The sequence below is a fragment of the Poecilia mexicana genome, unplaced genomic scaffold, assembly GCF_051168715.1.
Source record: "Poecilia mexicana isolate PSO_F unplaced genomic scaffold, ASM5116871v1 scaffold_6, whole genome shotgun sequence".
Lineage (NCBI taxonomy): Eukaryota > Metazoa > Chordata > Actinopteri > Cyprinodontiformes > Poeciliidae > Poecilia > Poecilia mexicana.
The window spans coordinates 7,892,279-7,906,838 of NW_028263375.1; the positions used below are offsets into that span (position 1 = coordinate 7,892,279).

The following is a 14,560-nucleotide window of genomic DNA, read 5'->3' on the forward strand; positions in this document are numbered from 1 at the left end:
TCAAGATGGTGACCTCCTGAAACGGACACAAAAAAGGCCGACGACGATAAAACTGGTACAGACTGCTGAGAATCAAAGAGCCGCGAAGGTTGGATGGTAATCTTCCAAACACTGACCAAAACGTCTAAAAATAAATGTGACGAACGTGAAACTAATAAGTTTTGAAGCGTAACTAATTACATTAACTTGTTAAACGTAATTCAACGAGTAGTTTTAATTGTACTTGAATGGTACTATAAAGTGTGTAGTGGTGGGACTCAATTACATTTTTTTATCGAAATTAATCGCATGTTAATAGAAAACCCAGACGTTGGGGACAGAGTACCGAAGGTTTGGATGATAATCCTCCAAACTCTGACCAAAACTCAAATTTAATTGAAATAAAAGCGTTAAATGTAAACTTCTGATTTTTAATAGTAATAAATACATATGAGATTCTCATTATTGTGGCATTTAACAAATACAAATAACACGGGTAATTCTGACCTAAAACAAGAAAAGTTTGTTTTGACTTAACTTTAGAGTAAAAAACGTTGCATGTCTTGATTTGGTGTATGTAAACTTCTAGTTTTAGTTAATTACAAGTGACAGATGACTCTCCAGATTGTTTTTAAATAAGTCAATTTATTTAAGGTTCATATTAAGAAACTTCCAAACAAATTTAATTTGTAGTGGAAAAACAGCTTCTCTTTTACAATTCTCTATTTTTCACCCAAGATGTTTCTTGATAAAAACACAAACACACAGACGAACCGCTCACAATTTCATGCATCAACAGACAAAATATTAAATTACAACATAACACGTTGAGTCAAAATGCTGGTTTCTGTCGGTCATTTACTGAATTTGATGCAGACAAACAGAATAAGCAGTTTGGGATGAAGGCACTGCAGCCTGTCAGACTCGACTCGGGGCTAAAGGCTGGATGGCAGCAGCTCAGTAGTTCGCTTTGAGCTGGCGGTTTTCCTCCCGCAGCCTCTCGATCTCCTCCACCAGAGACTCGTTGACAGAATATTTCTCAATCAGACCGTGGATCTCCGTCTGGAACAACATGTCAAGTGAACGTCACCGGTTTTAGCTAAATAAAAGGACCAAATTGAACATAAATCCTCAGAATGAAAAGCTTTTACCAGCTGGATGTAAAACTGCCGGATCATTTCCACCTGCAGGTTGAGGATGTCCTGGTGACAGGCGGTCCTAACGTCACAGGAAAAAAACAACCTTTAAATTCAGCGTTTTCCAGTTTTCTGCTCAGGTGAGGAAGCTTTTCAACTAACGTTGGTCAAAGTGGGGAGCGGGGGCCATTTACGGTCCCTGGACTGATTTATTTGCAGCCTCCCCCCAACCACAATTTAAGAATAAATTAGGACAAAACTACAACTTTTAAATTAAAATCTACTTAGAAAAATGTTAGATGCAACACAAAGCAATCAACTTTTCCAACCTTTCTGGTTTCCTTCTGTTGTCATGGCGACTAAGACCATATCTACTCATCGACAAACTTTAAAGTAAACCTTGGTGAACCACGGCCTGCTTTTTATTGCTGTATTAAGACTTGGCTACATACAGCAGGTGTTTTCAGATGGAGACTGAACTAGATTCTGTTTTTATTGCTGAAAATAGAAAATGTTTCTCAGGATTCTTCAAAAATAACTGGGTGCCTTTCATTAAAGAAGAAAAACATACAACAGTTAAAGTTTTCTATCAACACCATTCCTACAAAAAATGTGTTTAATATAGATAGTTTATGCTTAATTTATTGTTGAGTAAATAAAAAAATGTTTTGTTTTTTTTTGTTTTTAAAAATGATTTTATTTTTGACCCGCTAATAGTTTTGAGTGCAAGTGATAAAAAGTTTGGACACCTGAACTCCTCCAGCGTTTCGTGGATCATGTTCTGGATGAAGTGGATCTGCAGGGATGTGAGCGGAGCGGCGCCGTCCTGTCCGACCACGTCTGCGATGTTCTGGGACAGAGACGAGCACGCCGCTGCCATCGCAGCTGAACCTGAAGCTTAACGCAGGAATCAGGATATTAGAAACGGACCCAGACTGATGCCGTAACCATGGAAACCAAGCTGTACCTGCTGCTGCGGCGGCAGATGAGCCGTAACTGAGCTGAGTCTGAATGCCGTTGGCTCCACGGAGGCTCGGTTCTGGAGTGTAGAAAGGCGTCACCGCCTGACTCTGATTGGTCTGCTGGGTTGTGGTGGGCAGAGTCTGAGCCTCCCCTTCCTGGCTGGAGCCGCTGCTCCTCTCAGGCTGAAACAACAGAGGTCAGAGGTCAAACCTTTGGTTCAGACCAGAGTGTATCAAAGTGGGGGCCTCAGAAAGTTGGAGAAGATGAGAAAAAACATTTTTAAAAAAGCTTTTATTTTTAAATTTATCATCATTTTTGTTTAACAACAATATTTTTAAAATACAAGTTAAAATAATTATTTCTGACGCTCATTTTCTGATTGGTTGCCAGCTAAATTCATCTTTGCTCCTCAAACTAACGGAGCCATCAGAAAACGGAAAAGATTCAGACAAGAAAAAGACCAGAAGGACTGGGAAAATAAAATAAAATTTTATGTGATTAATGTGAAATATTACATGTTTTCTTTTGATCTGGTAATAAAGTCAAAATATTTATCTGATAAAAAAGAACACATGACCATCTAAAATCAGCATTTATGCTAAATTAATGTAATAATTATTGAATAATAAATAAAAAACACTGTAAAAGCTGATGTTTGTTTACATTTTGTAGAGTTTTCTGTAGGTTTCTTAATGCTTGTTGAAGAAAAAGTTTGATAATCCTCCTGACTAAATATGGTCATCACCTTCCTGTCAGATGGCTCAAAGGCGGCGGCGGCGGCGTTGGTCGGCTCCTCCTCTTTGATCGTCTGCGGGGACAGGAAGATGGACAGCGGGCTGTAGGACCGGCCCCCAGTGGCGCCCCGGTGGGTCCCCAGGGGTGTCCGGCGCTGTGAGCCACCACCTGAGTGAGAGTCTGACAGCAGCCAGAGAGGTCATCGCCATGGCAACAGGCAAACACATGTAGATTAATCTGCTGAAAACTTGCATCAGAACAGGGTTTCCAGTAAAACTCTGACCTTCTCTGACCGGAGAGAAGATGTCCAGGCTGGCCCGTCCCACCAGCTGCTGACCTTCGGTCTCCACACCGGTAACTATGGAAACACAGACAGGGCGTTAATCCAGAACCAGATGAATTATGAGGAGGTGGAAGGAAGTGATGCGTCCTGCGGTACCCTGTGATCTTCCAAAGGCAGCGTCTCCTACTACGCCCTGAGTCCCCAGGTCTGGACCTGCAGCAGCAGAGAAACCAAATTAAACACATCTGTCTGCAGCTGGGATGGAGCATAAAAATGTAGATTTAAAAGTTAAACAGAGAAAGAAAATGTGAGACAGCTTCATAATTATTAGCAGCAGAACAAACCACCATTGTGCTGTGATGGCCTTTAACATATTAATCATGGAAATTGTAAAATTTTCCCAAATTTACACAACAGAAGAAAGGCTTGAGATGCCCTCTGCTGGCCATTACACAGAATGCAATCTTAATAAAGTTCTGTACTGATTTAATAATTTCTGTCTTATTAAAGTAAATATAAATTCAGAAATAAATGTTAATTTATAAAAATTAGATTTTTAGACCTTCGCGAGGAGGAGAGAAGACGTCCAGACTGTTCCGTCCCACGATCCCGAACTTCTCCCCCTGAGGATGTTGCTCTGCCCCCTGCTGGCCTTCACCCTCACGACACATCACCTCTGCGCTGGCGCCCTCTGCTGGACAGAACACTCGAATCACTGGATTTTCTTCACAGAAAACAGGATGAAACATGTTTTGAAGAGGAAAATCCTCACAGAACCAGAACTTTCCAAATAAGTGTTTTGGGAAGCGCTTAATTTCTCAACACTGCCTTCTGTTGAGGATGCATTAATAGTTTTTATTTTGTATACTAATCGCCATTATTTAAGCATTTTGTTCAGGGTTATACTTTTTATTTCTTTGGTTCATTCTTCTGTATGTGTTTGTTATGCAGAACAGGATTCAAGATAAATCCAATTCAAACAAACAGGAGCTTAAAATCTGGAAAAGAAAATCCAACACAAGTTTAAGATTTTTGAGCCTTAACATTTGTTTTTAGAAATGGCAGTAGATCAAATTCCTGCGAAAATTATTGGACTAAAACTTTCAAGTTTTTCTTCTTTCAGTTCAGAAATGACTGGACTTTATTCCAATAAGAACCAAAAAGGAAATTTTAACACACAGATTTATTTTTCCACTTTGTCCAGATGTAGAAAATGGTCTCCAGTTAAAGTTGGATTATTATTTTATCTATGGTATAGAGCTGTTTCCCTCTTTATAAAATATTTTCCTGACTTTATGTCACTCTAGATTATAGGACGCATTAGTCAAAAAATGGGACAAGAAGTGGGGGGAAAAAAGCACTGGAAAATGAGTCAAATTTATTTAGAAATTGTTATAGCCTGGAAAATAATATAATTTAGATGCTATTCCACCTATTTTTCTGGAAGCTTGTTTTTCAAACCTGGAGACTTTCTGTTTATCCACAAGGAGATGTGATTTGGGAAAGGCAGCACATTTTATGCAGGTTTCTCAACCCTGATGCTTCGGGCCCACAGACCTGCTGAAGCTTGATAAGCAACTTTTATTTAGAAATTAAAGTACAGCTGGAAACACAAGCTTATTATACCTTCACGGTTTTAAATATGTACAGTTTTATCAAAATCAAAACAGTATATTTTTCTAAAACAAATCTTTGCAGCAGAGTCTGCAGATACGCTCCAATACAATACTTTTTTTAATTTAAAGAATGAAAAACAGTTTTATCTTCTCAACAATTCTCCCACACATGAACCGCTCTAACTGAAGCGTTTAGGTCAGACAGCAGGAAAGGACAGTTGCGGGTTACCTGTGCAGGTGACCTGTTTCTGGGGGGCGGGGCCTGCGCTGGGGGCGGGGTCAGGCTGACTGCCCAGTTTGGAACTGGATCTCTTTGAACTGGAAGTCCTGGCAGACCCCAGTCTACTGGACTGAAGAGAAAGAATCAGGTCATGAGTGTAAATGTTTCTGAGGGAAGCAAGTTGTCGATTAATGAGTTAATTTAAAGTTAATTGATCTTATTTAACGATTACTTGATCAGCAGCTATTTTCTTAAAAACTTGAGTTTTCTCTTACACCATCTTTCCATAACATGAAGGGCTAAATTTTTCTTAATAGGTTAAATTTTTAAAAAGAAAACATCAATAAATTTAGACATTATTTTGAGTCGGTTGTAATAAATACTGACTGAATAAACATAAGCGTGTTTTTCTAAACATTATTGAAATTAGACATATTTATAAAATATAACAAAACGGCAACCTCTTGGGTTGATGAATAGAAAAATAAAAGAAAACCAATATGTGAAACACTTCAAACGGAGATATGTTAATAAATAAACACTGTCCGTAGTTGCTTTTGAAGGGATGTTAGAACTTCGCTCCATGAAGTCTTAAAAAGCCATCTTGATTATTGGCATCTTTTTTTCGATCATGTTATAATTTCCCTGTGTTATCTCCTCCGCTCTTCTGTTATCACGTCCTCCTGGCCTCCGGAGCACATCAGTAAATTTTAGGATGCTGTCGCTGCTCCGTTATGCATCTCGGCTGAATGAGCGACATTAAGATGAAACTTAACTTGTCGAGTGTTTATATTTTAAAACTGAACAGCATGAAGTGAATTTCCATCCCACACCGGACTCTGTTTGGACCGTTTCTCTTTCCCGTTCTGGTTTGGCCGCCATCTTTGTTTCTGTATCAAAGGCTTTGTTTATTACGAATGAGCAGCGGCGCCCTCTGCTGGATGGCGGCCAAACTACAACACTAAAATAAGGCCTAATCAGACGTTTTCATTGGAACCAATATTAATCTAATAACACATTAATGGACAATTTATTGTAAGATTATTAATTGCTTGGGTCCCTACTCTGATAATCCAGATCTTACTCCACCTTGAGTCTGCTGGCGTTACTCTGGAAACGCAGGCAGGTGACGGAGGTTTTGTGGGCCACTGTGATTTTGGTGGGGCTGCTGGAGTTCCTCAGGTCGTACTGGTAGATTTTCCCCTGAGTGGACCCGACCACCAGGCCGGTGCCGTCCAGCGTGAAGTCCACCGAGGTCAGAGGGCCGTCCACACGGATCGCCCGCAGGACTCTGCAGTCGGATAATTCAACACGGACATGTTCCAGATCTCATTGCATCAGCGTGAAGCATCAGAACTGGACCGATGTCTCAAAGCGAACAGAACTCACAGTTTGCTGGCCGTGTCGTAGCAGATGATCTTCTTATCGAGGCCGACGCTGACGACAAGCAGGTCGCTGGTCGGGGAGAAGGCCAACCCCGAGCCGGGCGCCTTATGGGCGCCATCGAACACCTGCAGCTCCCTCTGAGTGTTGGCGTCCCACAGCACCATGGTGCCGCCATCAGACACGCTTCCCAGCAGCGAGCGCTTCACCGTGGACAGCCGCAGGTCGTGGATGGGCTGGAGAGGAAGAATAGAGAGGGGTGGGCATTTATTGTATCGTTTATCGTTATAAATTACGTATCATAAGATTTTTGATTTATCGTTTTCACAATATATTCCAATTAATGACGTTTAACTGTCCGTATATTGTTGGAATTGATATTTTCTCTGCCGTTTGTTCAAAGAGATCAATACATTTAAAAATATGATTAAATGCAGTTCCTATGTGGAGTTTAGTGACATGAATCAGATTTCTTTATGTGTCTGGTGTCCTTTTATAAATGTGAATGTTTATCAAGAGCATCATTCATGTTGGCTATGAATGTTGTGTAAATCTAATTTCACTTGTGATTAGGGCTGCAACTAACAATTATTTTACTAATCGATTATTCTGACGATTAATCGATTAGTCTGATAATAAAATTGGCACATTCATTTATCAGTTAACTACTTCAGCTTACTCTATGCAATATTAGAAATATATTCCAGAAATGAAAACAAATAATTAAATTCCTTTTTAAATAAGAATCTTAGCATTTTATTGCCTAAAATGTATTACCATAGCATTTATCTAGTGATTGCTTGATTATTTGTAGCAAACAATAAATCTGCAGCTAAAAAAATACTTCTAACATCAACATGTTTTAGCAAATGGTCTTTTTCTGAGTCTGTAAACTCCATCAGTTAACGATTAATCGATGACTAAATTGATTATTTGAATAACTTTTTAATCACAATTAATAATTACTTATGATTGAATTCAAACCCCAGATGAGAATCAGTCTCACCTGGTTGCTGCCGTGGCCGAAAGCTCTGCTGGACAGGTTGGTGGTCAGGCTGTGCAGGACCAGGTCGCCGCTGGTGGAGCCGGAGACGATGCAGCTGTCGTTAGCGTTGAAGGACACGCAGGTGACCTCTTCTTTGTGGTCCTGAGAGACAGAAACAGGAAGCATCAGCAGCTCAGACTCCCAGCTGGTGGGTCGGGTGGGTTTCTGTGCACTGAGGTCTTCTTACTTTGAGGGAGCGGTGCAGCCTCTTGGACTTCAGGTCCCACATGTGGACACACTGGTCCAGACCGCCACTGACCAGAAACTGGGATGAGGAACTCAGACACACCCGGGTCTGTTTTTTCTGCATCAGAAACAAGAATGTAGGAAACATTTTAATAAAAAACTTATAATAATGATCATAATAGACATTTTTAACCTCTGACAGCATTTCCCCCAGTGTATCATAAGCCTGGCGGGCCACCAGGCTTGACTTGCGCCTCCACCAGGCTAGATAAAAAACACTTTAATTAGGATGAAACCATTGATATTTATGTTAATTGTGTTTTTTTTATGTTTGCCTTTATTAAGTTTTCATTTTTTTTGTTGGTGTTAGGTGTTGATAATAATGTCTTCCTATAACACATATTTGAATAGTCATATTTTTAAAATTCCTCTGAACTTTAAACATTTCTTTACCCAAAAATGCGTTGGGCCTCTGGCTGACAGCTCTGTCGCCCCCTACTGGTGGTCTCAGTGATTATTTTTTTTTCCCTCTGGTTTTAAATTTAGCTCAAAGATGAGACGACCAGAGAGGACTCACCCCATCGGCCAGTTCAACCACTGGAACAGGAGCCGACTTGAGGCTGGAAACCACCAGCTTGTCTCCGCTGCTGCTGGCACTCACCAGATACTGATCTGAGGGAACTGGGTCAAGGATGGAGACATTTTTAACTTCGTCGGCTAAGAATAAGAATAAAACACTGAAGTTACAGAAAAACATTAATATGAGGAGCAACACTGGTTCTCTCTGAGGACTCTGACTTCCTCCCACATTTCTAAAACACAACTGTTAGATTCTCTAATTTGTGAGAGTGTGTGTGTGTGTGTGCATGGTCGTTTGTCTTGTGATGGACTAGTAACCTGTCCAGAGTGTATAAGATTTAAAGGGGAAGTGTTATATGCTTTCCAGTCACATAATCCCATTTTACAGCACAATCAAGTTGGGCCTCTGTCTCTTTAATGACTCCTGCTCTTTCTGAAACTCTGCCTTCAGGAAGTCAGCACAACATCGATCCTCTATTAACCCTTCAGCATAATTTTTACCAGCATTTCACTGAGAAGAGGCTCATATAAAGAGCTCAGCAATGTGCAGTTCAACCAGGTGTTTGCTAATTGCTGCTGGCTAGTCTGAAGGAGCCGAGTTGCAGGGGAGGGCTGCTCTGTGAGGCAAAAGCTCTGAAGCTTTTAAAATGCAGCTCAGGGGAGAAGCTGCACCTGGGGGGCTAGGTCCACCCAGACGTTTTGTATAGCTGAATGGTTGCCATGGAGATAAAAGGATTACCCAAACATAAAGCAACACTCCAGGTTTGTTTTGGATGAGGGAATAACATTATAACATGGTGTATAGCTCAAAAAAGTTGATATTACATTAATAGTGTCCCTTTAAAACGGGGGTGAGCAACTCCAGGCCTCTAGGGTCGGTCTCCTGCAACCTTTACATTTCTCTACTTCAACACACCTGAGTCAAATAATGAGGTCATTAGCAGGACTCTGGAGAACCTGACTGCACTTAGGAGGTGATTCAAGAATTTGATTGAAGTGTGTTGAACCTGAGAGGAAGTGTGTTGAACCTGAGAGACATCTAAGAGTTGCAGGACACCGGCCCTCTTTAAAGCCCACCCCTGCTTTAAAGAGAAGTAGAAGAAGTAAATGAGGCGGATTAGCAATGTTTGTCAACAACTCATGGTATCAACCCGGACATGTTAATGTGGAATATAATCTATGCTGGAAAGATATTGAGCTGTCATACAGTCTTCAGTCAGAGGCCTCGTCAGGCTCGTTGCGAGACTGACTGCTACTGGAGCTCCTTCCTGCCCATAGCATCACCATCCACAATGCGTCTTTGAGGAAACTTGGATGATATAAGTTTTGACATTTAACTTCCCTTTGGGATAAACAAAGTATTAATTCCATTGTTTTTGATGTTTTTCTGCAAATTTAATTAAAAAAATAAATGAATAAAATTTGAATAAATATATACTAGAGAAGATAGAAACACTTTCCCCCCCATGAAGTGTAAGATTATCCATTTTCTTCCATCCAGATCTCAGCTGCAACCATTCATCAGGATACTGTTGGAGCTCCAGCAGGCCTGAGCAACGGGATGGCTGCCGCTGTGGGGGTTAAACTGCTCCAGAGTCGCCATGGAAACCGCATCCCAGATCTTCACACAGTCTCCGGTTGACACCAGGCGCGTCACCTCCTCCATGGCAGCAGCTGGAGGTTAAAACAAACACACCTCAATGTGGTTACCAATCCAAAAACCCATGAACTTTCCACATTAACAACTAATCCAGCATTTGAGGTTTTAACATATTACAGAAAAGTTTAGATGCGGTAATTTAAAGCAAACATAGCAGCAACTATTTGAGAAATTATAAGTTCAGAAGTTGAACTATAAACTTCACTTGTACCAAAGCAGCTGGTACAGCTGGTGCTCTTCATCTCTGCAGAGCAAAGATGAAGAGAGGATCTCTTTGATGCGCACATTCATCACTGAACTCATTAAAAACAGAGTTTCTGGAAAACTTCTCAGTTTTTTTCTCTGTCGAGCAGAATTTTATTTCTAAAACTCCCCAAAAACGTTGAAAAGCTGGAAAATAAATTCATTGAAACTTTAAATTAAAACAATTCATAAGTCTTTTTCATTATTGTCTTTTCGTGTATGCTTTATTTAAAGTATGTTTATTTTATAAGGCACTCCAAGTCACTCTGTGCATGAATGTTGTATTATAATTAGGTTTTATTGTAGTTTTCAGATTCTTGGTGAGGATATAAAAACTCAGGTGTTATTTGTTTATATCACAACGAAACTAAATTTGCTGAAAAAATAATTTAAATGCAAACAAATATAACAAATCTCCCCGCAGCAAACATCAGTTTTTAACCATTACACTAAAAGTTTGTTGGTTTATATTGATCAATCTGACCAACCCAGCTACAACTAGTCAACGTTAACTAGCTAACGTTTGTGAGCTACTGGAGGTTTAAAGTTCCCGAGAAGCCAGAAAAGTGTCGTGAACAACATGAAAGTTTTCCGGAATCTTAAAGGATTTTGGATAAGAAAGTTATACAAACCCTGAAAGTAAAGAGGATCCTCAAAAACTGATGAATATGTTTAGTTTTCGATCCTCCTGCAGCCGCTAACCGCCACTACGGAACACCAGGAGGTATAAAACACCCCACAGTCGCCTGTCTAAGCTGCAGTAACACGTCAGCGAGGCCGCCATCTTGGAAGGGGAAAGGACACCAAACGCGCAGACCCTTCAGTCCATCTGAAGATGACTTTTTTTAAATTAAATATCTGTCCTTCTTCCATTTAATATTCTCGTAATCATGTACATGCTGTTAGGATGGTCGTTATCTCTAAACAGAACTTTAGGTTACATAAGATTTGTAAGTTTTATATAGAATAATAAATATACGAAGAAATGTTTGTCGTCGTGGTAGTTCACTTGTTTACCAAACTATTTGCATTTCTGTGTGCAAATAGTCTGCAAAAGAAAGCACCACAAAGATGGTGTATGGATACAGCGAAGGATGACATAAGGATGTTTGGTGTGAGAAAAAGACGTTTAAAGAGCTCTTTCTAACGCTTAAACTCTAAGAGCTGCTGTAGCACATCTACACCGCTGGGCCGCAGACTCGCATCATGTTGTCCCATGAACGGAAGAGAAGAAGAAATCTCCCGCCCCATCCGCAGATGGTTTTAAACGGAGGCGGGACGCTTTTCTTTACTCGGTATAATTTTATCTGAATCATCGATTTACTGTACAAGGTCGCCGCCAACATGGTGAGGACTAAAGCCGACAGTGTTCCTGCATCATATAGAAAAGGTAAAAATAACGAGATTTATTTAAATTTTTCCAAGGCATTTTTTAATTTCGTATTGTTTAAAAATCTTGATTTTTGTATTGAATCTGGTGACCTGGAATACGTCAGACATGCTTCATTAACCGACATAAAGAAGACGTCTTACATTTTTTTAGATTAAGTTTGTATTAGATGTATTTTATTTCCTCCCACATGTGATTACTGTAACTGTCAATGAGTTAAATAATCGGCTGCTGGTGCATCTTTAAACAGCCGCCCGCCAACAGGAGACTGGTTCCGCACTTTTCGGCTCATACTGAATAAAACAACATATTAAAACACTTTAAAGATCGTTGTAGTTGTAAAAGATTGTTTATTCCAACAGATTCGGACTTATCTGACACCTTGTCAGCTGACAAAAATGTTTGTCTTGTTTCGTTTTGAGCTTTCTGCCAAAGTGGCGCCAGTTTTTAGCGCCTCAGAGCGTCTCTGTACGAATGTTCCACCAAACTCCATTCAGAAGTTTCATAATTACGTCTGTTCACGCTAATAACAAGAGATAGATTAATGATGAAATATAATAAACTCGATATTTCTATTTTATTAAATGTTTTTGCAAATTCGGCGTAAAAATAAATCTCATTTTCACTTCTTTACTATGTTTAAACTGTATAATTTGATCAGTACTTTTTATAAATCGCGATATATACAGAACTGTTGCGCATAAATGCTCAGGCTTTAGTTATGGTTACATAGTTTCATTCACAAAAGTATGGAAATTGCTTGAAGGATTTTCCTGGTCTGGAACTATAGAAAAAAAAAAAGAAATGATGGAAAAGCAACTATGTTCCCTTATTTTTGAGTGAAATGTAACTCTTAGTTCTTCAGTTAATTGGTTAATAATCACCAGTCATTTCAGTAATGCAGGTTCTGTACCAAGAATATAGTAAATATTCTTGAAAGTTATAAAATGCATAACCATGTAATGATGAAATCCTGAAAATATCTAAATTGTTTCAAAATGTTTCCATTTTCGAGAATAAAACTGTATCCATTTGCAATTTTTGCATCATAATCAAGAGAAATACATGAGGTGGTTCTTCCAAGTGTGTTTCTCTCTCTCTCTCATCAGTCTGTTGCATCTTATTTTCCAGCTGTTGCAGCGTCTGCGCCTCGTAAGTCACTGGGCTCCAGTTCAGCCAACGCGTCGTCGTCGTCCAACGGCTACTCGTCCAACCCGGGTCAGTCCGAGTTCACCCAGTCACAGCTGAACGCCGACTGTACATGACGCAACTGACACTGAAGTTTGTTCCACAGCAAAGAACAAATATGCCGGTGGGAACCCTGTGTGTCCCCGCCCGACCCCCACCTGGCAGAAAGGCATCGGGGATTTCTTTGGCGGGCCGCCTAGAAAGCCCGAGAAGGAGAACCAGAAACCCACAGAGTCTGATGAAGAGGAGGCCGGCGGCAGCGGGATGTCGAAGGCCAGCAGGAAGTATGTTTGTTGAAACCGTAGATTGGTATCTGGTCAGATTTCTGAGTTGGCAGATAAAGACGATGCTGAGCTGACTGATTTTATCCTCACCGTTTAAAAACATTGAGATGTGATACAACTACGGTTAGAGGCGTGTTTCATATCGACTACAGATTTGAATACGTTGCAGAGCTTTTTTGTAAAGTTTGAGCATTCATTCATTCATTTGAGATGTTTACTTCAGGTAAAATGGTTTGTGCGTTTCAGAGTTCATACAGGTGATTGAAATCCTTGAAATGCTTGCATTTCAATTTGGTGTTTGGAAGGTGCTTTTTTTTTAAAAAATCGTCCATAAAACTGCAATCAGTGCAGCCCTAAAGCCTAAAATTAGACTTCATCTACAGTTGAGTAGACATTTTTATGCATCTAATAAAAAGACAAACTTTTTCTGTCTCTGTCTGAGGTTAAATCAGATTAAACTTATCCTGTTTTAGGCCAAGTAGAATGACCAAACCATATGCATAGAGACATACAATTTTGTTCTATTTTAGTTGCTGCAGAATGTCAGATACCATCACAAGACGTCAACAACAGTAATAAATGACATAATAGTGAATTTATTTTTTTTAGTTCATTTTATTTTTATCCCAAATGTGTGGTGGGAAACTTAAACTGCTTAAATTTAAGAGTAAGAAAAGTACAAACCCTGGTGTTAATGAGGTTTGATTTGATGAGGATTGTGTTTTTGTTTGGATTCCAACCGTTTCATTTATTTTTTAGATTTAACCTCTGCTGTGAGTTGGGATGCACAATATAATGCTGTTAACATCGGTATGTCAGTGATATGGTTGCTTTTTTCACTGAGAAATCTGAATTACTCTGGAAAGCCTTAACTTCTGGATGTTTCCCCCCCACCCCATTTCCTTTGAGCAAAAACGTAAATGAGCAAATGTTTCTTTCCTCACGTTTTTCCAACATGTGGGTGAAAAAAAAGATTATTTTTCTTAATTTGGTCTCCATCTTTCCAACACTTTTTGATTACTCTCTTTTCAGATGATTGAGCAATCTTTCTCACAGAATGAAACTCCAGCAGGTGGTTTTTGGTCTAGTTCTCAGTTTAATCTCAAACGTCTTTGTTTTGCTCAGGTCCAGACCTCTGCCTGCCGAGGATGAGGAAGATGACTGAGCATGCCATGTGTCTCTACCCAGGAATGAATTTTAATGTATATGTCTATATAAATACTACTGAATTCTGTTGTATAGCTCATTAAACATGTTTTAACTGTTTATTTTTACATCCTGGAGAGTCAGGATTATGATTTGTGGCTTGACTTCTTGGCTATTTTTCTATTAAATATTAACTGAATGTCTTATGAGTGGTCTCAAATTTTTACTAATGTGGTATTTTCTCAGACATGCTGAATAATCTGTGGACCTAATCCTGATTAGAGCATGTTTGTCTGTTCAGTTCTTGGACTTCATTCCAGAAGAATTACATGAAATCAAGTGAGATTTTAGGTTGCTTATGCTATTAAAGACACTTTAGTTTTGGAAAGCTGTTTTGTGTGCAGAATTGAATTAAGTAATTAGATTAGCCTGTAAGTAAAAAAGTTTAAGGAAATGGATGTCTCATTAATTTGATTAAATTTTTCCCATTAAGCAGAACTGAAGGCTCTTTTTTACTTTGATAC

General features: G+C 39.5%; 2 protein-coding genes across 2 annotated transcripts; one reads left to right on the plus strand and one right to left on the minus strand.

Moving 5' to 3' along the window:
• Positions 1-604: 604 nt before the first annotated feature.
• Positions 605-10,781, minus strand: nedd1 (NEDD1 gamma-tubulin ring complex targeting factor). Its single transcript, XM_014993997.2, has 16 exons — positions 10,661-10,781; positions 9,656-9,799; positions 8,124-8,218; positions 7,548-7,664; positions 7,322-7,462; positions 6,322-6,551; positions 6,022-6,223; positions 4,942-5,062; positions 3,659-3,790; positions 3,253-3,309; positions 3,097-3,171; positions 2,824-2,993; positions 2,083-2,260; positions 1,865-2,012; positions 1,131-1,197; positions 605-1,041 (listed from the first exon to the last, which is right to left on the minus strand). Exons 2-16 carry the CDS (start codon positions 9,789-9,791, stop codon positions 937-939), a joined length of 1,974 nt encoding a protein of 657 aa, XP_014849483.2. The 5' UTR covers positions 9,792-9,799; positions 10,661-10,781; the 3' UTR covers positions 605-936.
• Positions 10,782-11,260: 479 nt separating this feature from the next.
• Positions 11,261-14,235, plus strand: pclaf (PCNA clamp associated factor). Its single transcript, XM_014993996.2, has 4 exons — positions 11,261-11,418; positions 12,550-12,636; positions 12,713-12,890; positions 14,016-14,235. The coding sequence occupies exons 1-4, from the start codon at positions 11,373-11,375 to the stop codon at positions 14,053-14,055; spliced, it is 351 nt and encodes a 116-aa protein (XP_014849482.1). The 5' UTR covers positions 11,261-11,372; the 3' UTR covers positions 14,056-14,235.
• The last annotated feature ends 325 nt before the right edge of the window (positions 14,236-14,560 follow it).

Coding starts and splice junctions, on each gene's coding strand:
- nedd1 (XM_014993997.2), bottom strand. CDS start 9,791: ATGGAGGAGGTGACGCGCCTGGTGTCAACCGGAGACTGTGTGAAGATC. Junction 6,224..6,321: donor TACGACACGGCCAGCAAACT/GTGAGTTCTGTT, acceptor ATCCGACTGCAG/AGTCCTGCGGGCGATCCGTG. Junction 5,063..6,021: donor GTAACGCCAGCAGACTCAAG/GTGGAGTAAGAT, acceptor CTTTCTCTTCAG/TCCAGTAGACTGGGGTCTGC.
- pclaf (XM_014993996.2), top strand. CDS start 11,373: ATGGTGAGGACTAAAGCCGACAGTGTTCCTGCATCATATAGAAAAG. Junction 12,637..12,712: donor CGGCTACTCGTCCAACCCGG/GTCAGTCCGAGT, acceptor TTTGTTCCACAG/CAAAGAACAAATATGCCGGT. Junction 12,891..14,015: donor ATGTCGAAGGCCAGCAGGAA/GTATGTTTGTTG, acceptor TGTTTTGCTCAG/GTCCAGACCTCTGCCTGCCG.